We start from the raw sequence: 25,839 nt of genomic DNA on the forward strand, positions 1-25,839 counted from the left end.
GGTGCAGTTCCACTGTGGTGCCCCGGACTGGGAGCGGGAGGCCAGGCGCGGAGTGGCGGGAGAGGCGGACAGAGGCTAGCGGCCAGCAGAGGGAGCCCGGCCCCCGGCCTGGGACGCGGACGCGCTGGGAGCGCGGGGGCTCGCGGTGGCTCGGCGCCGCCCGGCCCAGCCCGCAGCCCGCGCCGGCGCCGCCCGGCCTCGCAGCTCAGCTCGCTGCCCCAGCCTTGCAGCCGCCCCCGGGGAGCAGCTGCCGCCGAGCCCGGGGCGCCCAACCTTCGGTCCCCGCCTCCAGTCCCGCCTGACGCGCTTGCGGCGCCCCTGCCCCACGCGACCCACAGAGCGCACTGCGCCGTTCACTTTGCATTGTAGCGTTTTATTGTTTTCTCGAGTTTTTGTCGTTTCGTCTCGCTCCAGAGCGAAAAGTGAAAACCTGAGGTGGAGCCCGCGGGCCGGAAGAGCAAAGCCCGGGCGCAGGGGCCGAGGGGCTGGCGGGGTGGGAGCTCCTCCAGGGATCGGGGCCCTCTCCCGCAGCCAAGGACCCCCCCCCAAGCCCTGTACAATATAGATGCTCATGTAAAATGAAAAAAAAATTAAATGCTATGAGTTAATCTCTAAATATTATGTACACAGCAATGTACACCTTTGAATAAATTAATACCAATTTGCATATTCTGGGAACCTTAAAGCTTATTTACACAAATTACCATTTATTTCATAAATATCTTTTTTTTTTTCCCCCTGGGGACTCAAGGCAGAAGTGCCACTCCCTCTGCTGACCCAGGGGTGGGAGGGGCGCCTGTCTGGGTGAAGAGGTGGAAGGACTAAAAGAACAGGTTCCTCTCAGCTCAAGTCTACACTGACTTGAATCTTCACTGACCCCAGCACCCCTCACCCCAGATTCTCAAGCGGTCCCAGCCCGAGGCTAGGGGTTCTGGGGCTCCCCCGCCTGACGCCTGCACCTTCTGGCTCCCGAAGAGCCAGCCTCTGGCTGGGCCAGGGACGAGGACTCCCCACAGCGCTGGAGGACCCGGAGAGGGCCCCGCCGATGACACCTTGACACGGGAGCAGGCTTGGACCAAATCCAGTGGCTCCAAAGCGACTGCGTTCCTGGCAGCTGGATTCCTTCTGAAGCCCAGGGAAGTGTCCCAGGCCCTGGCTGGCTGATCGGGGCTTCATTCCAGCCTCTGCAGCCCGCTTTTTCTCCTTTATTTAAATAAATACCCATTCTGTGCTGTACATGTCCCAAGCAGCAGGGGCAGGCAGCTCAGGAGGCCTGCGCGGCAGCGGAGCAGCTGAGCAGCCCCCTCACTTGGGCGACTCCCTGCCGGGGGAGAGGGCTCGCTGGCTCTCCAGCCCACTCACCAGCCTCTGGATGCTCTGCAGTTCACTGGCTGCCTCTTTGGCTGAGCCGCTGGGCGACAGGGCCCCGCGGGGCGGGGCCGCCGCTTTGCGGAGAGCCAGCTCGGGCGGCGGGCTGGGCTCCCGGCTGTTGCCGCCTGCAGCCTTGGAGCCCTCGGCCGCCAGCCCAGTAGTGCGGAGGCTAGTGCTAGGTGGGATGGTGACGGGGATCTGGTAGGGGCTGAAGCGCAGGCGCGGCCGGGCACTGCCCAGAAAGGGACTCCGGGATAGGGAGCCTGCGGCAGCAGCGGCAGCCGCCGCAGCACTGGTGGCTGGCAAAGCGGAGGCCGCCGCGGCAGCAGCAGCCATGTAAGTGTAGGGGTAGGGGAAGAGGCCTCCGAAAGTGGGCATTGGGATTCCCTGGAAGAAACAGAACAAGACAAGGGTTAGGCATCCTGCCTGAGGTGTTTCTGCAGGTGATCTGGGCTCTAGGGGTGGTGCTACAACTGGAAATCCTTGCCCTACAGTTTTTAGGAATATGAGACCAGAGCCCACATGACTGTAATCCCAAAAAAGCACAGGTAGGCATGAGCCGGTATGCCTATGGCCAAACCCAGTCAGAAGGGGAGCTCACTTCATGTTATGACGCACAGACCTGGTGCCATCAAGCTCTGTGCCAGGTATTACAATCGGAGTATGGGAAGGCCATTACAGGCAGCTGAACCAGCATGGGCCTTGAGGGAGGAAACAGGGCTGGCACAGGGCCAGGTGGCCAGTAGGCATCTTTGGCTGTGTTGGGAGGGAGGTTCTGCTCACTTAGAACAGTGTCCTCCCCAGCCTTTCTATCCGCAGGTGCCCCGCGGGGCAGGGGAAGCACAGGCGAGGGGCGGGGCGGGGGCCGGGGGTCTTTGTAAATTCTCCCTTTGCCTGCCCACCTGCTCAGGGGTCTCCTGCCTGGACCAGGAGAAGGATCCAGATGCCAATCAGTTTATAAACTGGCCTGAATACAAAGAACTCCTGGCGGCACCTAAGTGGCAGCTGAGGAAGGAATGCAAGGCCTTTGCCTGTGGAAAGCACAGTAGCTGGGAAACCCTGGACAAACACTGCCTGAGTCCCTGAGGCCCGACTTTTGGATTATCTGACCTTTGAGATAATGTTCACTCCACAGAGTATGTGGGTATGGGGAGGAGGGCAGGAGCTGACTGGGCTGGGCTTCCGGGGAGCCTCAGGCCTGGCTCAGGCAGGGAGAACGAAGAGAAGTAGCTTAGTCAGGAATGAGAAAATATCCTTCCTGAGAAGGTCAAGCCCTACTGAGCATTCAGACATGGTGTCTCAGAGGAAGGAGGGAGGCTTCAGATCTCCCAGGTTTGGGCTCTTCCTGATGGCCAGAGGTGAACTATCCTGGCTTGAGAACTTAACCATTAGCCGTCCGCCAAGTGATGCGTCCTGAGTGCTGAGTACTTCTGCCCTGGCCTTACACCTGTGACCAGGCTGTGTCTGGAAGCCCTGACTTCCCTGTGGCCTCTCTGATGCCCACGCTTATCACTAGAATTTGTCTGAGGAGGAGGCATCACAGACACACCGACTCAAGGGTGCAGATTAAGCCTCCAGGCCCTGAACTCCATTTTCTGGAGGCTTCCTTGCCAGCTCAGATCCCCAGATAGGTGATGTTAGTGCCTCAGACACTCACTCCACACACCCCTGACGCGGAGCTCTATTTAAAACTCATTTCAGAATCCCCTCCCCCACTTTAAAAATATTTGCTTCTGAACCAAAGGAGCCTTCTCAGATCTGAACTCCTATTTTCCTTCCCTTAAGATAAGATCTCACGGGTTCAATTTGCCAGAAACCTCAGAGGGAGGAAAATGAATGTAGAGATTCCAAATCTTTCCACAGGGAATATTCCACCCAAGCAACCAAAGAGGCCGCTCTCCCCATCAGATCTTCTTATTTTGCTGCTGGCCACAGTTTCATAAACTTTCCCCTGGGAGCTCAGAATTTCAACTTGGGCCTGGGGAACCGAGCCCCTCGTCTCTGAGACCATGTGGCTGGGAGTGTTGGGAAACCCGGTGTGGGGGAAGGGAGAACCCAATCCTTTGTCAGGGCAGAGGACTTCCTGGAGGGTCTGAAAGGGGCCAGAGACATCTGGGACGTGGGTCATTTGGGTGGTCAATTATCCAGAACATATTTCAAATTTTCCTACTCCTTTTGTCCAGCCACCTTAGCCTTTCAGGGACTGACAGTGAGCCAGGGATCTTTGTTCCCAAGAAAAATGTCCTGAGGCAGGCCAGGCAAGTGGACTTACAAAAGCCCGTGGCAGCCCCAGTCTGCCATAGCAGAAAGAGTCTAACGGGTGCCACTCTATGCTAGGGTTATAGGGAAGGAAATAGGCCCAGAGAGGGTTAGGGACACAGGAGTCAGAAGCAGTGCCCTTGCAGACCCTGGACCTACAGTCCTAGTCTCCCTGAAACTAGGTGTGTTCCAGAGGGTCCATTGGGTCTCCCCAGGAGGGAGTCCTTGCCGGCTGGAAGCACTGGAGCGCCTATGGCATCCTCAGGCCCTATGCCTGCCTCCTCTGCCCACCTCAGTCCTCCTCCCTCCATCGTGCTGCCACCAGCTCACAGGCCTTACCTGAGATGCCAGCATGTGCTGGGAGAGGTGGAACGGGAAGGGCCCGGCGGTGCTTGCCGCGCTGGCTGCGGGACCCAGCCCGCCTGCGTCCAGCCCGGTGGCTGTCCCTGGTCCGCCACCTCCTCCACTGCCGCCGCCTGCCACCGAGGCCAGTAGGTGGCCCATGCCCATGGCGGAGAAGGCGCCGGGGCCCATGGCGAACTGTCCCGGGTGCAGAAAGAGCGGCTGGCCGGCCCCCAGAGGCCCGAAGAACTGCTGCCCGTGCAGGTGGCCGGAGAAAGCCAGGCCCGGCAGGTGTCCGGCGCCCAGGGGGGACGCACTGTCTGTCTGCACCACCAGTGGCGCCAGGCCGGGATCCTTGCCCTCGCCGGCCTCCTTGCGCCCCTCGTCCTTCCGCCGGGCTTCGGCGCGCTCCTTCTCTAGGCTCCGCAGGCCAAACAGGCCGTCCCCGCCGCTCTCGGCCGGCTCCTTGGCCCTCTCGGGGCTGCGCCGCTCCCGGGCGCGCTCGTGTTCGGTCAAGCGAGGGGGGCTGCCGCCGTCCAGGGCCGGGCTGCGGCCTAGCGCCTGCCCCGCGCGCTCCTCGCTCAGCCTCTCGGGCTCTGGGTCACTGTCCGCGGCGCACGACTTCTCCTCGGCTGCGGGGAGAGAGGGCGCGCGGGGTTACGGCCTGGGAGAGACAGGCGCGAAGCCTCTCCCGGTGTCGGCGCCGGGCCGGAGAGACGTGCGAAAGCCTGCTCTCGGGGAGGCCAAGTCGGAGGAGCTTCTAGGGGCTCGTCGGGCTAGGGGCAGTTGTAGGTCACCTCATCCAAGACCCCTTATGTGCAGTGGGAGAAAGTGAACCCGGTAGAGAAAACCTTACTGCGCCAGAGTCACCCAGCGCCAGGGCCCTACCTCGGAGCCCAGCAGGATCTGCGGGCCACCTGGGACCGCCCTCACAGGAGAGTCCTGGGTTAGAGGCCTCCCAGGCTCACTGCTGACGCTTCTCCCACGCCTTAAGTTAGCCGGATGTGGAGCACCGAGCCACCTGGCGCCCGGTGGACACCCGCCCCTTCTCTTCCCCGTCAGATCCGCACCTCTAGTCCGGTGCAGGCGCAGGGGACTAGGCGCTGTCCCCGGGGAGGGTGGCGGTTCCCGCGCGGGGGGAGGGTCGCAGGACGAGGCGTCCGACTCGGCACCGTCGCGCTCTGGCTTGCAGTGCTCCTCGTACAAGCGCAACGACGGCAGCGTTAGCTGCTTCCTGGGGATAAGCGGACGGAGCGGGTCAGAGCGCAGCGCAGCACCCCCACCGCCCCCTTCCACGTCCTGTTCCCCCAGGCACCGCCATAGGCCGGTCCCGTACACCCTCACCTTTTCTCCCGCCGGCCATTCCCGGTGTCCCGGAAGCCTTTGGCAAACGGGTTGTTGTCGATCTTAAGCTGCGTGATCTGCGGGGACCGAGGGGGTGGCGCCAGGTCAGGATGCGGCTCTTCCAGCCTGGCCTGGGGCACCCGGAGGTCAGCGGCTGCCCACCCAGAGGAGAGCCCGGGAAGTGCACACTTGGTACCCGCCCACCTGGGATAGGACGCTCCAAGCCACAAGGCAAGGTGAGGCCGGCGGGCGGGCCTCGAGGAAAGCGACCTCCAAAAACCTTATTCGAGGCATAATCCCTCAACTTGCACACACAAGCCCAAAGCTCTGCGTCCAGAGTCGAAATCCGTCCAAGCGTGCACACAGGCCCACGAGGCCACTCAAGTTAAACTAACCCGGAACCTGAGCAGGGCGCAGACAGCAGAGCACACGCAGGTCAGCAGACACACACAAAGTCAACCACACTCACGGGCCGCGCACATGCAAGTACACACGGGCAAAACAAGTGCCCAGGAAACCAAACGAATTCACACGCCTCCACACGAATCTAAGGCACTCCAAATGGTGCACGCATATCCGCGTGGGACAGACACATCGGTTCACAAGGACGGAAAAAACGACCCGGCAGGACACTCAGACACTGTCGTTCACCCGAGAGTCGTGCACACGGGCACAGGCCTAGTGGGGTGGTGATTTGCCTCTCTAGAGAGAGGGTGTAGAAGGGCAGCAAGCAGAAAAGGCCCTTTCACTTGAAGGAAAAGTCTCTAAGCACCTCCCAAGGGGTCCCGGGCCTGGACTGACCCAGAGAGGGATGGCGGGGTGGGGGCTGTCACCTGTCCCGCCCTCTGGCTCCCCCAGGAGAGTGAAAACTGGGCCCCCTGTTCCTAGCGTTGGGTTCCTAGCAGCAGGAACGCCTGGGCAGATTGCCTCCAGCGCCCTCTTTTCATTTCAATTCCCATCCCTGAGCCAAGAAATAAACGAATAAAATGTAAAAATGTCAGCACGGCCCCGGAGTCTCTGCTAATTGCTAAGTAAATATCCCCACCCCAACGAGCGCCCAGCTGCTCGCGCGCCCAGGGGAGCTCGTGGGTATGTGTCGCGGGCTTGCGAGAGAGCCTGGGGGATTTCGGTGGCTGCTGCGCTTACAGACGTCAGGCTTGGTGCTCGGGAGTGGGCCGTGAGGGAGCCGGGGGCTGCGGGCAGGTGTGAGTGGAGGGCTGGAACCTGCACGTGGGGAGGGCGTCGGTGGAGGGGCTGGGCCCGCCACCGGTCCCGCGCACCTTGTCGTTCTGGTAGGCAGTGACCGCGATGAAGTCGGTCTCGGGGAACACGTAGGTACGAAAGGTGCTGTAGGGCAGCTTCAGGATGTCGTTGGCTCGCACGATGTGGAAGCGTGGTTGGTACTTGTGCATGGAGTTCAGGATGGTCTGCGGGGAGGGCGCGGGTCAGCCGACAGCACCCCCCCCCCCCGCCAGCCTGTGACCCGAGCATTTCTGTTCTCTGGGGACCCGACCTCTTTCCATCTCTCTCTATCTCTCTCAGGGTTTTGCCTTCCCCATTCCAACCCCCACCCTTCCCCGTTTTCTCCTGTCTTCTCCGCTTCTTTTCGCTCCTATATTACTTTTTCTTTTTTCTCTCAATTTTCTTCATCACAGTTTCTCTCCATTAAAAAAAAATTTACCCCAGTTGAAAACAGAAATAAAACAAAATAAAAATCCCTACAATGCCACTCCTAACCTCTCTTCCTGGGCTCACTGCTAAGACCCTAGTAACGCCACGGAGAGAAGACTGGGACCTTCGAGGGCTCACCGACTGCCCTACGTCCGGACAAGGAGTCCCTCCTGCCCCATGAACTTCCCCCCTCCCATTCGCTGGGGCCCTCGCTCAGGCAGAAACGATAAGAACCCCAAACTCCCTCCTCCTGGTCGGGCAATCTGCCTGTGGGAGGAGGGAAAGGAGTCTCAGAAAAGGTATGGAGGGGGCTGTTTTAACTTTTAAATCTCCTCGTTTGGGGAGAGGGATGGGAACCCAGGTCTTGTTCACGGGGAAGGGTGAGGACAAGCTGAGGTCCTGGGCAGGGCTTCCAAGCTCAGAAGACCAGCGGCTGCACGACACAGTTCCGGCCACACCTGCCTCCCGCTGGACCCTAGGAGGGGCTTTGGAAGGCCTGAAGAGAGCTGAGGCTGTGAGCAGCCTGGAGCTTAGCGGTCCCCAACCCCCCCATTCTCCAGGCTTGCAGAGCAGAGCCCTCTGGGCCCAGGCCCAGCCGGCATGGGCCACAGGGCAGTGACCTGGGCAGGGGCACCCTGCAGGTTCGGCAAGCGTTCCCCTCTGGGGAATCCTGCGGTCTCCTCTCCTCCCCCCACCCCCTGCAGTGCCCGGTGCTCAGTGTCCGACCCCCATCTGCACATCCGCCCTGCACTCACGAAGCCGTGCTTGTCGGAGATGTTGTTGGTCAGCTTCAGCTTATGGAAGGCCACCGGCTTGGCCATCCACTGCTCTCCCGTGGCTGGGCTGTCCGGGTGGATGTACATCCGTTTGGGCATCTCTGGGTCGGCCTTGCCCGCCACCATCCAGCGCGAGTTATGGAATTTATACCGGCAGTCGTCAGCGGCCACGATGTCCATCAGCAGGATATATTTGGCCTTCTTGTCCAGGCCGCTGACTCGCACCTTGAAGGGAGGAAACATCCTCCTGCAAGAAAGGGAAAGATGGAGACCTCATGGGACCCGGCTCTCTGTTGGAGGACCCCCCCACACACACCATTGCCTGGAGCTTCCCCACCTGTGTTCCGCTGTTGTCCCTGCTCTCCCCCTTAATACTGCCTGGGAGACACCACCTGCGGTTGTTATTCCTGGGAGGCCCCATTTCTGCCTGTCAAGACCCTCTCCTATTATAAGGCTTCCCATCGGCCCTATGCTCAGATCTAGTGACACTCTTTCTCCCTCATCTGAGATGAAAGCTGAGGTTTCAAGAAAGAAATCCAGGGCCTTTATAAATACACCCGCTTCTCTTGACTCTCCCTGAAATCCGTTCAGGGGATATATCCACTTGGGACCGAAGCTCTCAGAAATAAATTCGGATGTTGTTTGTTTGGGGGAAGGAACTGGGTTACAGCGCCGAACAAGGACCCTGACCCTGAAGTTCGGGGGAAGAGGGTGAGCCTGAGGCCTGGATTCTCCGTATCTGAATCAAAGGCTTGAGTGGCTGGGGATTGTAGTTTTCTTCCGGCCTTAAGGCCTAGGGCGACGTGAGCGTCTGGAGGTCCTCGCTCCTCGGCGCGGACAAGGCTCCAGGCCGGGTCAGGCTGCAGCTGGGCCGGTTCGGGGCTCGCTGCCGAGAACGCAGCGACCGGCGGGAACCAGTGGGCCAGCCTGGGCCTAGCAGGGTGCGAGTCTCATTCTGGGCTCCAGGGTCGGAGAAGAGTGCGGGAGACGCTGCATCTGCCCGGAGCACCGAGCCAAACTCGCAGGCAGGAGAGCGAGGCCGCGGGGCTGAGTTGCAGCCGAGACCGCTGGAGAGCAGCCAGGGCCGAGCCGCGGGGCCTCCTCGGCTTTGGGACTCATAACGATTGGGGCTATTTTGCAGGAGCATATTTTCGTTTTCATTTGGGAGATTTCGATGCTTTGGTTTAAAAAAATTCGTTCGCTGCCAAATAAGAAAAGTCGACTTGGTTGTCTAAGCGTGGTGCGGGGGCCCGAGCGAGCAGGGAGCCGCGAGCGGCGGGCTCGGCGCTGGTGTGTGCCGTCGGGTGCCCCTCTCGCCCACCCGCGCGCCCTCCGGCCAGCCGGCTGCCCTACCTCCCGGACTTGGTGATGACCATCTCGGTGCCCAGCTTGTGGAACTGGTCCCACAGCTCCTTGGCCTCCAGCGTCACCTTGGGGTCGTCCTCCACCTCGTCCTCGGGCTCCAGGCTCTTAAGCGAGCGCAGATGCGCAGCGGGCGGATGCGGGCCGAGTGCCGAGACGTGCAGCCCCGCCTCGGCCGCCGCCGCCGCCGCCGCAGCCGCCGCCGCCGCCGCCCCCGCCAAGCCGGGGTCGGGCAGAGGCTTGGCCAGCGCGCCGGGCGGCAGTGCGAGCGCCGGGAAGAAGGAGGGCTGCGCCGCCGCCAGAAAGGCGGACATGGGGAAGTCGGCCGGCCGTGGCGCGTGAAACGGGTGGTAAGCCATGGCGCTGGCCGCCAGCGCCGGCTCTCTCATCGGGACATCCGGCCCAGGCGCCCGGGGGCCGGGGCCGGGGGCGCGCGGCTCGGACCCCCGGCCCGGGCGGCGGCGCGCGCGGAGGAAGGGCGACCCGGGTGGCAAGCGCGGTGGCAGCTCCTCCCGGTTCCCCGTCCGGCGCACGGCGAGGGACGCGGGGCTCTGGGCGCGGGGGCGGCGGGGGCTCTGCGCGGGGCTGGGCTGGGCTGGCCCGCTCCGGCGCCGGGGACCACGCGCGACTGGTTAGATCTTGTCGTGATCTCTGGAAAACTGTGACTATCTCACATGTCCTGCCCTGCTCGGATCCCCTGCGCTAACGAGCCAGGCCCCCCTTGATTGCTGATTTTACGCTTTTTGGACCAATTGTGGGTCTCCGGGGGCGGGGTTTTGACAGCTCAGGCCAAGCTCCGGCCGGGAGGGGGGGGCCGGGGAGAAGGTGTCGGAAGCCTCAGCAGTAAGAAAACATGTCAACAGAATAAAATATTAACCAATGACGGGCCAGCGAGCCCCGAGACCCCTCCCCCTGCCCCGGCCCCCACCCCGCCGCCCGCGCCCGCGGTTGCCTGCGCCCGGACAGGAAAGCGCGGCGGGCCGACCCGACTTGCCGAAAGGGCCTGAGGCGGGGGGCGCCCGGGTCCCAGGGCCCTGGGGAAGGACCCCCAGCCGCAGGCCGCCCCAAGTGCAAAGCATTGACACGGCCCAGAGAGGAGAGGGGGCGCCCTTCTTCTCCCGCGCCCGGCGGCCCGGCAGCTCTGGCCCGCGCCCCAGCTTGGCCTCCGACCCCGCTCCCGGCCGTGGCGCCGCCCGGGCCCCTGCACTCCGGAGGGAGGCTGCGGGTGCTGGAAAGAGAGGCCGGTGGGCGGGCGAGTCGGGAGGCGCTGGCTGCCGAGGTCCCGGAGCGGAACCCAGGTGGCGGGAGCCGGTGAGTGGAGCCGTGGCAGAGCCCTGGAGGGGCCGGCGTGGGCGGGAGCGGGACGCGGCCTTTCACTCGGGAAACGCGGGGACCCCTTAGCCCGCGCCTCCCCTCACAGGAAGACTCAGGAGGAACCGGGAGTTCCGGGAAAGCCCTGGACTCAGCCCCGTATCCGCCTGCGTCCCCGACCTAAGCAGAGCTCTCCCACTGCCGGGAGAGCGGGTCCTCGGGGCTGGGAAGGTGTGAGTGCACCTTCCGCCGAGCACAGGGCGGCAAGGCGCGGGCGGATCCAGCCCCCAGGTTCTTGACCCGCGACCCAACGAATTTTCGCCGCATCCGGTACCAAAGACACAAGTATCCCTCATTCCAAACACCGGCATCCTCTCTCCTCCACTTTCCTAGAATTTGTTTCCAGCTCTCGAAAGCTCACGACTCCCAGGTTCAGTAATGCCGAGTAACGAGTGTGGGGGTCTGAGCGTCTGTGCGCACCTGCGGTTGAGCCTCCACCCCCACCCCCTCCTACCCCCGCCTGCCGCAGTCGTTCTCAGGCACCACCAGTATTGCCTCCCGCCCTTGGGGTGTGTATGTGTTTGTGTGTGTGTGTGTGTGTGTGTGTGTGTTTCGCGCCCACTGTGGTGGTGCCGTCTGTGCGCAGCGGGAGCCGAACTTAAGGCGTGCGCCCAGTGAAGCGGCTACACACCTGCCTCGAATCAGTCTCAGGCCTGACACTGATTCCTGGAGGTCGCGTTCTGAAGGCAAGACGGACCACGCACTAGACACGGGTGACACTCCTGCCCGCACAACCAATGCAAAGGCGGGTGAGTTCTGCCGGAGCGGGTTTGCGCCGGCGTTGTGGGCGCGTACAGCCCACATCAAACAGTGTCCCATCCGCTGCGCACACCAGTCGCGGGGAATCCTGTCGCTGCACACGCAGACCTGCCGTGTAAAATCTGATCACCCCGGCAGTGCGGGTTGGGGACCGGCCGGAACGGTTTGGCCTCCCCGAACCTTTTTTCTACTTTTCTGAGCCGACCCCGGAGAGCTCGCTACCCCCCTACCCAGCGTGCAACAGGGCGCCGCCCCCAAAGGGTTTTTCTTCACGACCTCACTCTCTACTGGGTCGCTCCTCTCTTAGTGCCTCCTCTCTGTCCAGAACGAATCTTCGACTCCGCGCTGCGCAGTCTATGCAGCCGGGGCAGGATCCGTTGCAGCTTTGCACAGGCGAAGTCCTGCCGGCTCCGTCTTAGGCGAGATGTTGCCCCTGGGGATGGATGTGTGTGGACAGGTTTGAGCAGTTGGTGAGGTGACCAGATAATAGCCAGGGCAGCGTTCCGGAGCCAGGAATCCGGGCACAGGCCTGGGAATCCGTGCATGCACTCGCAAAGTCGTGTGTGTACACGTACTTTCGAACTTGCAAGAATGGCGTGTAGTACACCTAAGTGTGTGCAATTTGGACATTTTCCTGGAGAAGGTCTGTAGCTGGTCCGGGGTCCAAGGCCCAGGCAGTCTGAAACACGCTGGTACGGGTTGTTCGCCCAAGAAACCCCGCGGAGACGATGCAGCGGCTGCATTTGGGGACCACAATCCCACCTGGCCACAAGCACTGGGCCACGGACCTGCCCTCCGGCGGCCACAGGCTCTTTCCCGGCCCGGACCCCATCATCTGCCCTGCCCCGTCGTCCCGCAACCAACCCGAGGTCGCTACAGCCGCTCTTAATATTCCGAATTTCCATCCCCCTATCCCCCTACCCCCAACACCTCCAGCCAAACTCTCCAGCGAGGAATATCCTTGGCTCAACGAAAACCCGCGAAGGGGAGGCCCAGGAGGCCCTGGTGCTGCGCCGTGCGGCGCCCATGTCCCGCTCGGCCCCTCCCCCACCACCCCCCGGGTCTGACCCTCCTCTTCCCGGGGACAGGCGCCTCTGGGGGGTCCCCGGGGGCTGAGAGTGCGTGTCTCTTTAAGAGGCCCTGGGGGGGCGCCTCGCGAGCCGCCCGGGGCTGGAGGGGGAGGGCACGAGCGGGGGCGGCTGGCGCCAGGCGGCCGAGGCTCCACAGCAAAGCTCCGGCCCCTGTCACTTCGCATCGGCCGGGCCCCGCAGACAGGCGGGGGACGCGCGCTCAGCCGCCCCTCCCTCTCCCAGGCCGTCCAGGGCCCGGGCGTCGGGCGGGCGTGGGCCTCGGGCCTCCGGCCCGTTGCACGCGCTCAATAAGCGCTGTGCTTCCCGCAACCCGGAAATCGGGCAGGGGCGGCCTGGGCCGGGTGTGGCCGTGGTCCCGAGCCTGGCCGGGCCGCTGTCCGTCCTTGGCCCCCCGTAACCTTTCGCGAGGTCAAGGGCCACTGCTGGGACCTTCCCGGAATTGGTCCCCGCCCGGTGTCTTGGTCTGTGTGACTGGGCGTGGATCTGCGTGCTCCTACGTGGAGTGATGGCTTGGTGTGTATGGTCCTGTGGCAGAGGGGACGTGCGTCCGGGTAGCGGGGCGCTGCCGTGAGACTGGTACTGAGTGCGCGGTGGTTTATGAGTGTGCCCGGGCTAAGCTCGGGTGCCGTGTGTGGCCCTATGCCGGTGACCAGTAGTGGAGGTGCCACTGCGCGCGTCCATCCTCGTCTTGGCCTGTGTGTGTAGGAAGAAGGGGAGGGAGAATAGACAGAGTTGCTCCCCATCCCCGGCTTCCCGGCCGGACCCGCGCCTCCCGGAGCCTTGGCGCCAGCCAGCCCAGTTTAGTGGCCGGCCCGGCTCCCCCGCGGTCCCGGGTCTGGCTGGGGTGGGGGCCGCGGCCTCGATGACCCCGGCCCGCAGCGGCCCGGCCTGTCCCGTCCACTTAGACAAATTGCGGCTGACAGGCTCGCAGTCTCTCTGGAGTCGCCGCCCGTCCGTCGCCTCCCTCCCGACCCAATTACCCCGCGCAGGGTCGGGCCAAGTGGCTGGGATGGGGCGGGGGGGGGGGGATCGGGGAGAGCGGGAGGCGCGACCTCTTCCCGGCTGCGTTGTGGCCCAGGCCTTGCGCCGGGACAGGCGGCGGGGCCACTTCTTCGGATCATGTCCCTGGAAGTGCCTGGGCAGCACGGCCTCTGCGGCCCAGTCCCCAGTCTTCCAGGCTGACGCGAAAGCAAGGCCCAGGCTGGCAGCTCTGGCGCGGGACAGCCCTGGCCCTTGAGGGTCGTCGCTGTGCACCTGAGGGCAAGCAAGGTCACAGGGCCCGGCAACCCAAGACTCATTCCCGCCGGATTTGGGACGACTTCCCCAGAGTTTTGGGGATCCCATAACCCGGAGAGCTCCGGACTACTCTATGCTCTGGGGTCAAGGTCCTCGGTTCGCAGCAGTCTGCTTGGGACGCAGGGGTCGGTAAAAGTGAGGTGCACATCTGTGAACCTGCCAGTGCATGGACGAGCACGGGCGTGAGATCATGGGTGTGGGTACCTGGGATCGTGGCAGAGTGAACAGGCCACGCTGCTGTGTGGCTTGAGAGAGGGGGCAAAGCACAAGGACCCCCCCTAGGACCAGCCCACCTGCGAGAGAGGGGCGGGGCTGGCCTGCGCGCGCTCACCAGGCTCTTGATTAGCTTTTGCAGAAATGCTTTCGCCTGGAGCAGGGCCATGATTCCCTGGAGCAGCTTCGGGGGTAGTTCTCGACAATCCGGGCGGGCTCCAGCGTCGCCTCACCTGCCCTCCCTCTCCCCGCCAAAGAGCTACCTGGCCTCCGGTCAGCCTCTGGGCCTCTAACCAATCTTTCGCTTTTTTGACCTGCAGCTTCCTCTTTGCCTCCTTGGACCTTGTTGCTTTTCTCTGCTGGGTGTGCTCCCCTCCCCCCACTTTACAGATGAGCCCAGAGGTGCAGTAATTTACCCGAGGCCACACAGCTACCGGTGGCAGAGCTGGGATGGGACCCAAGGATCTTAAGAAACAGCAAGGCCACTCCTTAGAAGCTGGTGATGTCATTGCTGTCCCACTAGCTACACCTGCTCCTGCAGCAGTGCAGTACTGAGACTCCAGGGCCCCACCCTCAGGCTGGGCTCTGGCTTTGAATACAAGACGGTACAAGATGCTCTTCCCTTTTGCCCCTAGAGTTCCCAGCTCTAGGTCTGCAGGAGGGTGCTGCCTTCTCAGTTACACGGGGACAAAGGAGCAGCTATGAAGCTAGCCAGGGGCCAGGGCTGGATGCTCTTAGGAGTAGGGAATGGGGGTGAGTGGCCTCAGAGTCTTGGACTGTGTGCGGGCCCAGGACAGGGAGGTCAGTGCAGAATGCAGTTCCTCTGAGGGAGCTGGCCTGGGCATGTGAGGCAGCATGGAGCAGACAGGGGTCAGCAGATTAGCTGTGTGACTTCTTAACCTTGGGCGAGGCTTCTTTCAGGCTCAGGTTTCTCATCTGCAAAACGAGGACCAAATAGCGCTCTTTTGGGTGCCGTCTAGTTTAGAGATTCCCTGATCGGTGAAAATCAGAAAACTCAGCAGTGAGAAACCATTTCCAGTCTTAGACCGGCAGCTGCCTGCTCTGGCCTCTGCCAGAGCAGAGGAGCCGACACTAGTGTTTGACAGAGCGCCGTGCACCTGAATTTACCTTGGGACCACTGGGCCATTTCTCCAGTCAGTCCCAGACAGTGCCCTCCCTCCCTGAGCTGCCACCCCAGCTCCCATCAGCCTCCTCGCAAACCGTGAAGGTATTTTTTCCTCCATCAAGTTGAGAAAAAGTCCATAGTGATTGCCTGTTGAGCAGGTAGGGCTGTAAGAATCAGGGAGGTCACATGGCTTCCTCAAGGTCACCTGGTCAGGCCACAGTTAGATGCATGTTCCGACGGCCTCCTAGGGTGATGCCATCATGGGGGTCTGCTGGGGCTGCTCGGGGTGAGGTGGACCTTGCCCTGGGTGTTATCTCTAGAGGACAGGAGGCTGGCTGCTCCCGGGCCAGTGGGCAGTAAAGCCCCCCACCCTGGGGCCCAGTCTCACTTCCAGCTGATTACAGGCTGTGGCAGGGTCTATAACCTCTCCAATTAGCCGGGGGCCAGACCCAAGGCCTCTCTGATAACCCCAGCTCCAGTGGCAGCCGCCATGGGGCCAGCTTATCTGGCCTCTCTTATCCTCCCCTTCCCCCACATACTCAAAGAGTTGCCCTAGCTGTGAGCCGATGAATAACCAGATTGTCCTGCAAGTTCAGCCCTACACCCACCACTTTCCCTGACTCAAGGAGGCCACAGCTGTTTTGCACCCCCTGGAGGGAAAGGGCTGAGCCAGGGAGGACTCCTGGCTCTAAGCTGACAGCCGGTCCCCTGTGCGGTTGGAGAGCGCTCCTGGCTGTCCATCTTTGCCCCATCCACGTGCCTTAGGGTGGGTTCAGAGGGCCTGACCCTTCCTTGAGCTCCTTCCGTGGCCAGTGTGCATAGGCAATCTCTGCTCTGGCTGGGGTGGGGGTATGCCAGGCACATCAGTGTCTCCAGTTGGGCTGGAACGGGAAAGGCTGCTGTTCCTCCCGCAGCCCCAACTGGGCCCAGGCCTCCTTCCGTTCCCAGCATGCCTCACTCTGGCATGTGATTCCTCACCCCGCAGGCTCCCAGGCAGGAGGGACTGGCTTCAGCCACCCTATGCAGGGCCATCTACTCAGCCTTCAGAGCCGAGTGTGATTCAGGTCCCCCTTCTGCTGGCATGCCCAACTGGTCGGGTGGAGGGCACTGAAGATTTAATCTCTCCTCAGGCGCCAGGGTTGGATGGGGTGCGTGCAAAGAGGGCGGGAGCCCTGGAGCTCCCCCGCTCTGGTTGGATGGCTGGATGGGAAGGCCTGCTTGTTTGTGAACTCAACTCTTCTGTGGCTGTTACATTAAACTTCACCCCAAACCACACCTGGATCAGTGGGTTTCCTTCAATCCTCCCAGGCCTCTCTGGGGTCTCAGGGAAGGCAGGACTGGGGCTACCCCTTTTCACTCCCCCGGCTCCTGTCTCCTTCCTGCCATTCACTTCAGGTCCAGAATTGGGAGGTGGGAGGGGAACCACATCAGGAACTTGTCATCCAAGGTTCCAGCCAGGTTTCCTGGGAGACCCACCTTCACCTGACCACCCGTCACCTTCTGAGTCTGAGGAGAGGTAATGACGGGGAGCCTGTCCCAAAGATGAGGCCAGAGTCTTCATCAGGCTCTCCTTCCCACAGCAGCCTAGAAGCACATGCCAAGGACCTGACCAGCCCTGACTGCCACAGCCAGGGAGGGTCCGGGCCTGGGGTGCCCCCAGAACTCTATGGCTCTGGTAACAGGCAAGAAGGTCAGAGAATGGATTTAAGTCAGACCCTACCCCAGTTCAAGAGTAAACATCCTCATTCTCCTTCCTCCCCCCTCCCTGACTCCCCCTCAGCTGCACGTGTGGAGCAGGGACACACGGTCGGGCCCACAGGACTCTGCTCAGCGCCTGGAGAGGACCCTGACCCCAGCAACTCAGGGATGGACACCAACTGCGTGATTTATTGAACAAGACGTGCACTTTTTGACAGGGCCTCAGTAACCAGGGTTTCCTTCACTGAGCAGTACAGGACCAGGGTAAAAGGGCTTACAGACAAGAAAGACAAATCCTTTCCATGAGCCAAAGGGGAAAGAAAAGAGGAAGGGGGGTTTCTTCCTCCCTCCTCCTTCCCTAATACGCTGGGCCTCAGTTCAACGCCAGAAGGACGTTGGCCAAGGGAAGCTGGGCAGCGCGTGCCAAAGCCAGGAGTGAGCTGGGGCTGTCGCTCAGGGCCGAAGTGCCCGCCGGACCACCCACCCTCGCCCCACCCAGGCCCCCGAAGGGTTTGGTTAGAAAATACAAAAGTGGGTCCAGTGCAGGACATCACGTGCAAACGGAGGAGGGGACGGAGCTTCTGCAGAGTCTCTCTCAGCCACGGCCCCGTTGATGGGGGGCAGAGGTCATGGTGAGCCGAGGTGCTTTGGAGAAGGGTCTCTTCTCAATCCAGGGAGGGTGGGCGGCTGTTGTCACGAAGCTTGGGGAAGGTGGTTGGTAAAAGACGAGCAGAGTCCGAAGGGCAGGACCAGAGGGGGGACTTCTCCCCTCCCTCCAGCAGGTGAGTGGGCCAGCCAGTCAGAAGCAGGTTGCTGGTACCTAGGGGAAGCTGGTAGGGAAGAGGCTGAGGGGCTGACTCTCATTGGTGGGCAGTGGAGATCGGTAGCCATCGAAGTTTCTCGGGATGCTGCCGCTGGTGGAACCTGAGCTGTTACTCAGAGTCTCGATGCTTCCCTCTCGCTGTAGTTCTGCAAGACAGAAGAGCGGGCCAGGCCCAGTCAGAGTGCAGTCTTGGGGAGGCGGGGGTAGCCCCTGGGCCGGGCTGCCTGCCTTGAGGCACCAATCTGGGTCCATATACATCCTTCTGCAGGGGGAAGGACGGGCCGGGTGGCAGCTCGGGTCACAGGGAGGCTCACCCTGAGGAGGGCGAAGCCCCCTTGGCTGGCGGGCTCCAGTTACTCCCTCATTGTGGGAGCCCCTTTAGCCAGAAGTATGGCCGTCCTGATGATCTGTCTGGACCACACTGCCATACATGGGGCATGTGCTCAGCCAGCATACTCCCCCAACTCCATGAGAGGCTCCTGTCCTGGAGCTACAAGTCTGGCAGGAGGGGAGAAGCCAGGACATGGGAAGGACCGATGCTTCCCTACCTGATCTGTCTCCCTCCCCTCCCCTGCCAGGGAGCGTCAACCCTGGCTTAGCCACTCGCTCACTCGTTCTCACCCACACAGTCTGCCTGCTGGCCAGGCCCCGGTCCATCTGTGGCACCTCCTGGAAAGTGACCTGTTTCCCTTCAGGAGGGAATGCCAGGTTTGAGAGGGGCCTACGTGCCTGGAGTGTCTCCTTTCTCCCTTCCTCTGGGCTCCCAAGTGTCCTGGAGGCCTCCCAGAATTTCTATGCTCAGAGTCAACCTGGCAGGGAGGCTCCCATCTCCTCCTCTGCCCCTTCCCTGGCATCAACACAGCCACGCTACCATCTTGGATATGGCAACTGGCTCCATCTCATTCAACTCTGGGCAGCTTACCCAACTGCCCCACCATCTCTTGATCCAAGACAAGTACTGGGGTAGGTGGGCTGGGAATAGACTTCCTGGCGTGCCGAATGCAAGGAAGAGAGAATTACTTCTTGGCTTTTTGAAAGTGGCCAGTTCCTATACCCTCTCCCTCACAGTGGGCTCTGAAATGTGGGCACACACATCCCTGGGCAAACTCTGGGCCCCAAGCCAAGATGTGGTACCTGCAACCTCTCCTTCCCCAAGGTACACCTGCCCGGGACTGAGGGGGTCTTGCGTGTCCACCCCAGGAGCCCAGGACCTCAAAGCAGTCATCTGAAACGGCAAGGTGTGCTCGAATGTTACACTTGTCTGGTCTCTTTTATCTCCAGCCTGCACCTGCTCCCTGGCTCCCTGCCACCGTACACACGCAGCACAGCTGGCTTTGGTTAGGGAATGGGTCATGGCCTTTACTCCTGGGCCGGCCATCACCAGTCGGCCAGGAAATAACCACCGACCCCCCCCTCCCTGCGGGCGACCCCCAAAGCATCGTGGTGACCCAGAAGAGGCAGCCACAGAACGGGCTGGGTCTGTGCTCTCCTCCTTCAGGGCAGGCTCCTGGTCCTGTGTGAGGCGTGAGGGGCCCTCAGGCTGCACCAGGCACCACTCCGGGGCCCGGGCCCAGGCTGGAAGGGTGTGTGTGCCTGGACACCAGAACCCCTCAGCAGATGGGGGCTGTGGACACAGGCTACAGGCTTGGTGATGGCCCCTGATCTCCAAGAGACACTGGCTGCCCCGTTGGGCCCAACCCTGAGATAAGTCGAGAGTTATCTAGATGTGGATCGCCCTCTAGCCTCACCCTCATTTGGGAGTCCAGGCCATTGTGCCGAGAGACGGACAGGACAGGAAAGCAAAGAACAGGCCCCGGAATTTCTGTATGGAAGCGTCAGGCCGAGGAGTCTGTGGGAGATCTCTGATTCCAGAGGCCCTGGCCCTGGTGCAGGCTGTCCCAGCACTAGGGGGCGCTGGCAGCAGGGCCAGGAGGGCAGGAGACAGGAGCAGTGGCCGCAGCAAGAGGAGCAGGGGCTTCCTGAGCCTCTGGACACCAGGTCCAAGGAAGAAAGCCCCACATGAAGGAGCAGAAAAGGCCACCAGCATGGGGAAGGTTGGCACCTCTCCGGAGCTGGAAGACATGCCTGACGTTCTGGAGGCCCAGCGCCGGCACATCCCCACTAACGAGGAAGCTGAGGGGCCGGGAGCCCAGGACCGAGCGTGGCACCCCCTCTGCCCCTCAGCACAGGCCCGCAGGGACCCCACCCCACGAGTCTGGGCGGACGCCCATCATCCCATCCTGTGACAGTGCAGGGACAGTTGCCAAAGGGACTTACAAGATGAGTTTGCTGCTCTTGGGGGCCAGGTAGAGCCTGAGCTGTCCTGCTCATGTTTTCTCTTTACCAGTGAGGCCTGGGACGTGAAGGAAGTGGCCCCATCTCCCAGGGCGACCGAGCTCTGGTGAATTTATGTCCCGTACGTCTCCCCGGGCCTCCTCTCTCCTCTCCATGCCCACGGCCACTGCCGGGTTAGGCCTGTGCTTCCTGCCTGGATAAGTTCCAAAGTTCCCTACTGGTCTCCTGCCCTCCAGACCCCCCTCTCCAAGCCACCGCATCCCAAAGCCGGGGTGTCCTGTCTGTAGCACGAACCTCATCTTGCTTTTCCTCTGCTTAAAAATCTTCATCAACTCCTAAGCGTCCTCAGGATAAGGTCTAAACCCCTCAGCTCTATTGAACTGCCTTCCATGACTGACCCGTCCCCCGCAAGACCTCACTAACCTCTCCTGTTATTGGATTTGAGGAACCAGTAATGAGCTTGGGCAGTCTGGGGGCCTCTCCAGGCTGCCTTAGGCCTCTGGGCCGGTGCTCATCCAACTTCCTCTGACGGAAAAGCTCTTCCCAGGCTCCCTAGGCCCCTAGGGCGCCTACTCGTCTTCGAAGCTAAGGGCAAGCACGAGCCTGTCTGTTGCCCTGGCAGAGCCGGCCAGGCCCCACTGCGCTGTGTACCCACTCCTGCCCCGGGCCCTCTAGCGCACTGTGCACCGCCTGCTCACACGCGTGTCTCCATCCAGGTGGAGGGTCTCTCGGGGGCCAGTTCTGTGCTTTCTCTCTGTATTCCCTAGTGCCAACCGCAGGGCCTAGAAAACAGCTGGTGCTCAAAAAACATTTCTCGAATGAATGAGTGAATGATGTGGTGAGATGTGGCGCTTCTTCTGCGCATGACTACCAGTACAAGAAGCAGGGGCCCGGCTGGGCCTGGGCACTTTCCTACATGCCTCTGTCAAGTCCCTCTCTCTTCTTCTCGCTGAGACAGGATGAGCGTGTGCAGAAGTGGATGTGGACGTGTTCGAGGGGTGCACACACGGTTGCCCCTCAGGTCACCCAGCCGCCCAGCCCTCAGAGCAAGCGGCAAACGGAAGTGTGTGGCCTTACCTTCCTCCATCCTGAACACATGCTTTGTTACTGTTGGGTTGCTCATGGACGCTGGGCTGTTGGCATTTTTTTTTTTTTTTTCCCTTGTGAAAAGAAGAGCATTGAGGAACCTTTTGGGAAAAGACCCGGACAATGATGGAGAAGTACACTGATCTCTGCAAGCAGGGGGAGAGGGTATCGGGAGGTGTGGGGAAGTCACACTGGGAGGAGGGTAAGCTTGCAGCAGGATTCTGCAGTGACATGCATGTGTAGGGGCCTGGGGACCAGTCTTGGGGGTCCCAGAGATGGAAGTGTCGTGACACAGCCGAGACCCCCTTTGGTGAGGGTGACGGGTGCGGGGGGAGAGGGAAGGAGCCTCTGGCTCACGCAGTGCCGGCTGCGCCCCATGCACGTGGGATGCCAGGAGAGGAAGAGGAGACAGACAAAGGCTGAGTTTTCGGGGATGCCTCCGGATGTTCTGACTCAGTGGCCCAGTTTCTGGCTGCCACCCTCCTCCCCCAATCCCTAGACCCCTGGGTCTGAACAGCTCTCCTGCAGCTGAGGTGGACCTGTGGGGAAAGCCCACCAGAAACCTGCCAGGGCTGCAGGAGAGAGAGCTGGGGGCTCTGTGGTGGGGGACTAAGCAAGCATCCCGGGCAGCCTCCCTACTCAGCAGAAGTAGGTGGATTCCGGCCGGTGGGAAAAAGCTAGCTCTAAAGGAGGCTGCTCTCTAGGCCTCAAAGCGAGGTAGGGGATGAAGAGTAGCTCCTAGACAATGGACTGGACTCGGACAGAAAATCTTATTATGACCTCACATTCTCCAGCGCCTTTGTGCACCTGGGAGGTGGGTGCTGGTCTCCCCATCTTGCAGGCAGCAAAACCAAGGAAGAGCAGGAAGCCATTGGCTCTGGGTACACAACCCCCCACGAGAGAGAACTGGGCCACTGCAGGCCCCAGGACGGTGATGTGACAACTCCAGAAACCGCTAAGACTGGCTCCAGTGCTCCCCACTGGCTGTGTCCACCCATTCCCTGCTGGCTCTTTTTGGAAAATGGGCCTGCTGCCCCTCTATGCCCTGGGCCAGGACGGGTAAGCCACAGCACGTAGGGGGGCAGTGGAATGAGCAGTAAGCAAAAAGGAGGCGCCTTGGCTCTCATGAAGTAAGCAAAGGACCGAGAAAGCTCAGCCCTCGTGCTGCCCTCACTATGGAGCCTGGCAAATTTCGAAGGTGTCAGAGGTGGGCAAAGAGGTGGCTGGCCTTGTTAGGGAGAAGCAAGCCTCGTTCCCTAGGCGTGTATGCCAACGGAGACCCAGGGAGCATGTGAGGAGGCAGGAGCTTGGCTGCCCCATCTTGGGCTGGGCCACGCAGGATGAGGGAGACTGTCTTCCGTCCTTCACTCCACCATCACCCCAGCCCCTCATCTCCCAGCAGGATCCTGAGGCCCCTTTGCAAAGGCAGGAGCAGCAGGCTGGCTCCTGCGAGCTGTGGGTGGGTGCCGATGGGCAGGGCAGGGCTCCACCCAGGCAGAGGATGAGGCAGGAAGGGGACCTTACATGGCACAGGAGATGGCACGGGGCGCAGGGCACGAGGAAGCCCCTCTCTCTGGTCCTCCCTGCTGGACTGCTGGTCCCCAAGGCTGCTTCACCCTGGAGGTTCTTCTCCCTGGGACCGTCCTCTCCCCTGGGTACAGACCCTTCACTCCCTTGAGGCCGTGCAATGCCTGGTAAGGCAGGGACTTTTGGGGACAGACTGGGCGCAGGTCTCTCTTCACAGGAATAGTCACTTTACTAAGCGCTATGGTCTTGGTTCCCTGATCCCTGGGGAGGGGGTGAAACGCTGAGGACACAGGGTCTATGTGAGCTTTGGGAGGAGCTGGGGGAGCCCAGGAGGGCAGGAGACCCCAGGGGGAAGGTCAGGAGTGAAGTCCTACTTTGGGCTTGACCTTCTCCAGGCCTCCTCCAGGCCGGATGGCAGTGAGGGTGGCTGGCCAGAGACCCCGAGGGAAGCCCCTTCGGCTTCTGGTGGGTGAGGGCACTGTGGAGAGCCCGTCTCAGGACTTGGCTGAGGAAGGTCTGTTTCCGGGACCTGATGGGGTCAGTGAGGGCAGTTCTGTGTGTGTGTTTGGGCGGAGGGTCCCTGGGACCCCTGGGGTTCAGTCCCCAGGCCTCCCTGGCACTTCCCTTGCCACAAAAGGAGTAGCATTTACTGCCGGGCCCCTCTGGTGTGCTCAGAGGCTCCAGCCGGCCCAGCTCTGCACACTCAGCCTCGATGCTGCTCATTAAAGGGATTAGCAGAGCACTTCTACTGGGCCCTGGCTGCAGCCACCCCCACCCCCCCACCCCGTCCCAAGCTAACCACCCAGGCGGCCTGCGGGGAGTAGGATTAGGCCTTGGGGTGGAGTCTTAGGTGGCACCCACCGCCCACTTCCAGCAGACAGGAGGGAGAATGCCCCCCACCCTTACCCCTCAGCCTCAAGGGCCTGAGGAGTGGGGGCGGGGGGGGCAATGTCGGCCCAGGCTGGGGAGGCAGATGAGGGCAGTGGTTAAGAGCACAGGCTCTGGGCCCTGCGACCTGGGAGATCTGGGGCAAGTTACTCAACCTCTGTGCCTCAGTCTCCTGCGCAGGAGGGTAACAGTGTCTCTTTCACAGTGCGGTCGTAGAATTAAATTAAACAATGCACGTAGAGCGCGTCATGAAGTGCTTAAAGCTTCCCGTCAGCAAACGTGAGTTACTCTCATTGCTGCAATTGTATTAGCGCTTGTGATTATCCACAGGACCTCGGGGTCCCTCTCCATCTTCCCTCCCCAGCAGGTGTCTCTGCCATCCAGGCCCCACCGGTTCGCGCTCCCCCTTCTCCACTGGATCTTGGGAAAGAGTCTTTCTTTTTAATCAAGAAATGGCCTGAAGAGGAAGATGGCAGATACGTGTTTACAGCTTTTCATTTCCCTCCTTGCCTCTTTGAAAATACCTTCTTCCGAGCTGGAAAATAAATTTCCAACCCTGTTGACGTGCATTGATTTTTCCCTCCTGCGTCCACCTCCCAGTTCTTCCCCGTCAGCAGGGCCTGTGGTTAAGCCCCGTGTCTGGGTTGGGCTCAGTGGTACCCCAGGGGAGTGGGTGGCCCCAGAGCACGGAACTGTCAGCCAAACTGCCCCATCTTGCCCAGTGCCTGGCTCAGAGGTCTGCAAACAGAAATGGCTTCCATCCCCTTCTGCCGTGAGGGTTCTTGGCTTGGGGGTTGACGTCAGGGAGTGGGGTGGGGGGAAGGAGGTCCTCTGAGCAGATTAGCGATTTTTAGCATCTTCCCTGAAGGGGATATACAGAGAGGAGACCAGGGGACCACAGGACTGCTTCAAGCTCAGCAAGTGGATCTCAACGGGGTCTGCCCCAAGCAATTGACTTTGTCAGCAAGGGGCCTGCCAACAAGGGCCTGGGACCAGCTATGCAAGCTGGGGCTTGGAGAGAGAGGCGCTAAGGAGGTGGGGGGCTTGGCTGCATCCTGCGGGTTCAGGAGGTTTGTCAGCTTCCCGGTGCTGGAACCCGAAGAGGTGATCTGGAGGCCAACTAGGGGGTGGACACGGCGAGGGGCTGCTTGTCTTACACCAGCCCTGGGCCTGGAAACTACTGCTCTCTCTTCCAGAGAACAGGAGTGGCTCACGGAGGTGGGGGTCTCTTCAGGGAGACAGAGATGGAGTTGCCTGAGATGGCTTCTGGAAACCCTGACAGCTCTGTCACAGACCACACTCTGGGTTGGAGCCAGCCTCAGCCCCAGGGCACTTTTTAGGAGGTTAAAAGGGCAGCAGTTAAAGGAGGCAGCCTGTAGGGAGGCCTTGATTTTCCTCCCACCCTGACACACCGAACTGAGGCTGCACGGCCCCCCTGCACCTTCCCTTTTCCTGTCCTCTCAGCCCTGCCGTATCCCACCCTCAGGCACCCTCCTCAGGCTCCAGAGCCCGCAGAGAGGCCAACAGACCGGGGATCCTCTTCTTCCACCAACACCAGGTCTTGGAAGGATGGGGGCTGGGGGGTAGGGCTGAGAAGGTATCACCTTTCTCCTCCAGCAGGGGTTTTTATTCCCCTCCCAGGCACACTTGTGGAAGGAAGGAGGGCAGTTTCTCGAAGCTGAGGGGCTGAGGATGAAAAGGGCCTTCGGAGTTCAGATAATGGGAATCCTGGTCTGGGTGATGGAATGAGGGAGTGGAGAAGATAGCTAACAATGGCCTGGGTATCTCCAGGGCTTCACACCTGTGTCTGAGCACAGAGCCCTGGCCCACTGATTCCACCCGACTTCTGGTCATCTCACTGCACACTCAGACTGGGGTCCCTGAGAGCTTGTGCCAACGGCCCGAGTCCTGCAGCCCGTGGGCAGGTACACGCCTTCCCTCCTGGCAGGAGTCTCTTCCAACCCACAGGGCTGCCACAAACACGCTTTCTTACCTCCTTGCCCAGCTCTTGTTCCTGACCCAGAACGTCACAGGATGAGGCCAAGGCCACGTGGCCTGCCTTGCCCCTCGCTAACCCCTCCCCTGCTGCCAGCTCCAAACATGAAGGGCAAGTATCTGCTGCTCGTGGCTCAGGCACCTGGACGTGTGTCCCTTGGCCACTGGGGCCACGCACCGCTGCCTAATAACCTCAGGGTTTTGGGGGGAGACCTGAGGCCTCAAGGAGACCTCAGACCCTTCTGGGCATCCACTGGCCCCTCCCTGGAAGGTGAAAGTCACGATCAATACCTGGAAAGGATGGTTGAGGAAACTGGCAAGTGGAGAGCCCTCTCTGTGCCTTAGGCTCCACCCAGAAAAACTGGGGAAAAGGCACATCACCTTTCTTCCCTCCAACAGGAAAGGTCCTCAGGCCTCTGGAAACCCTATTCGTGACAGCAGGCCAGTCTGGCATTAATACATGAGACAGGGGCACAGAGGAAGGCTAGGTCCAGGATGCGTGTGTGTGTGTGTGTGTGTGTGTGTGTGTGTGTGTGTGTGTGTGTG

At 61.3% G+C, this 25,839-nt stretch overlaps 2 protein-coding genes across 4 annotated transcripts in view; both read right to left on the reverse strand.

The window, feature by feature from the left end:
* Positions 1–352: 352 nt before the first annotated feature.
* Positions 353–9,832, reverse strand: TBX2 (T-box 2). The gene is made up of 7 exons (XM_029212397.1): positions 9,117–9,832; positions 7,743–8,010; positions 6,597–6,743; positions 5,317–5,393; positions 5,043–5,206; positions 3,970–4,604; positions 353–1,758 (listed from the first exon to the last, which is right to left on the reverse strand). The coding sequence occupies exons 1-7, from the start codon at positions 9,512–9,514 to the stop codon at positions 1,306–1,308; spliced, it is 2,142 nt and encodes a 713-aa protein (XP_029068230.1). The 5' UTR covers positions 9,515–9,832; the 3' UTR covers positions 353–1,305.
* Positions 9,833–15,307: 5,475 nt separating this feature from the next.
* Positions 15,308–25,839, reverse strand: part of BCAS3 (BCAS3 microtubule associated cell migration factor) — a 578,108-nt gene continuing 567,576 nt past the window's right edge. For all 3 annotated transcript variants that reach the window (XM_029211565.1, XM_029211568.1, XM_029211573.1), the window contains one exon: positions 15,308–17,648. In XM_029211565.1, coding sequence (XP_029067398.1) covers positions 17,500–17,648 — 149 coding nt within the window. In that variant the 3' untranslated portion in view covers positions 15,308–17,499. The remainder of the gene's footprint in view (positions 17,649–25,839) is intronic.

This window comes from Monodon monoceros, unplaced genomic scaffold (genome assembly GCF_005190385.1).
Source record: "Monodon monoceros isolate NGI ecotype Baffin Bay Population unplaced genomic scaffold, NGI_Narwhal_1 Super_Scaffold_9, whole genome shotgun sequence".
Classification (NCBI taxonomy): Eukaryota; Metazoa; Chordata; class Mammalia; order Artiodactyla; family Monodontidae; genus Monodon; species Monodon monoceros.

Excerpts from the sequence above, each read along its gene's own strand:
- TBX2 (XM_029212397.1), bottom strand. The coding sequence starts at position 9,514 with ATGAGAGAGCCGGCGCTGGCGGCCAGCGCCATGGCTTACCACCCGTTT. Across the intron at positions 4,605-5,042 it reads GCGCCTGCACCGGACTAGAG|CCGAGGAGAAGTCGTGCGCC; the intron begins GTGCGGATCTGA and ends CTCTCCCCGCAG. Across the intron at positions 1,759-3,969 it reads AGCACATGCTGGCATCTCAG|GGAATCCCAATGCCCACTTT; the intron begins GTAAGGCCTGTG and ends TGTTTCTTCCAG.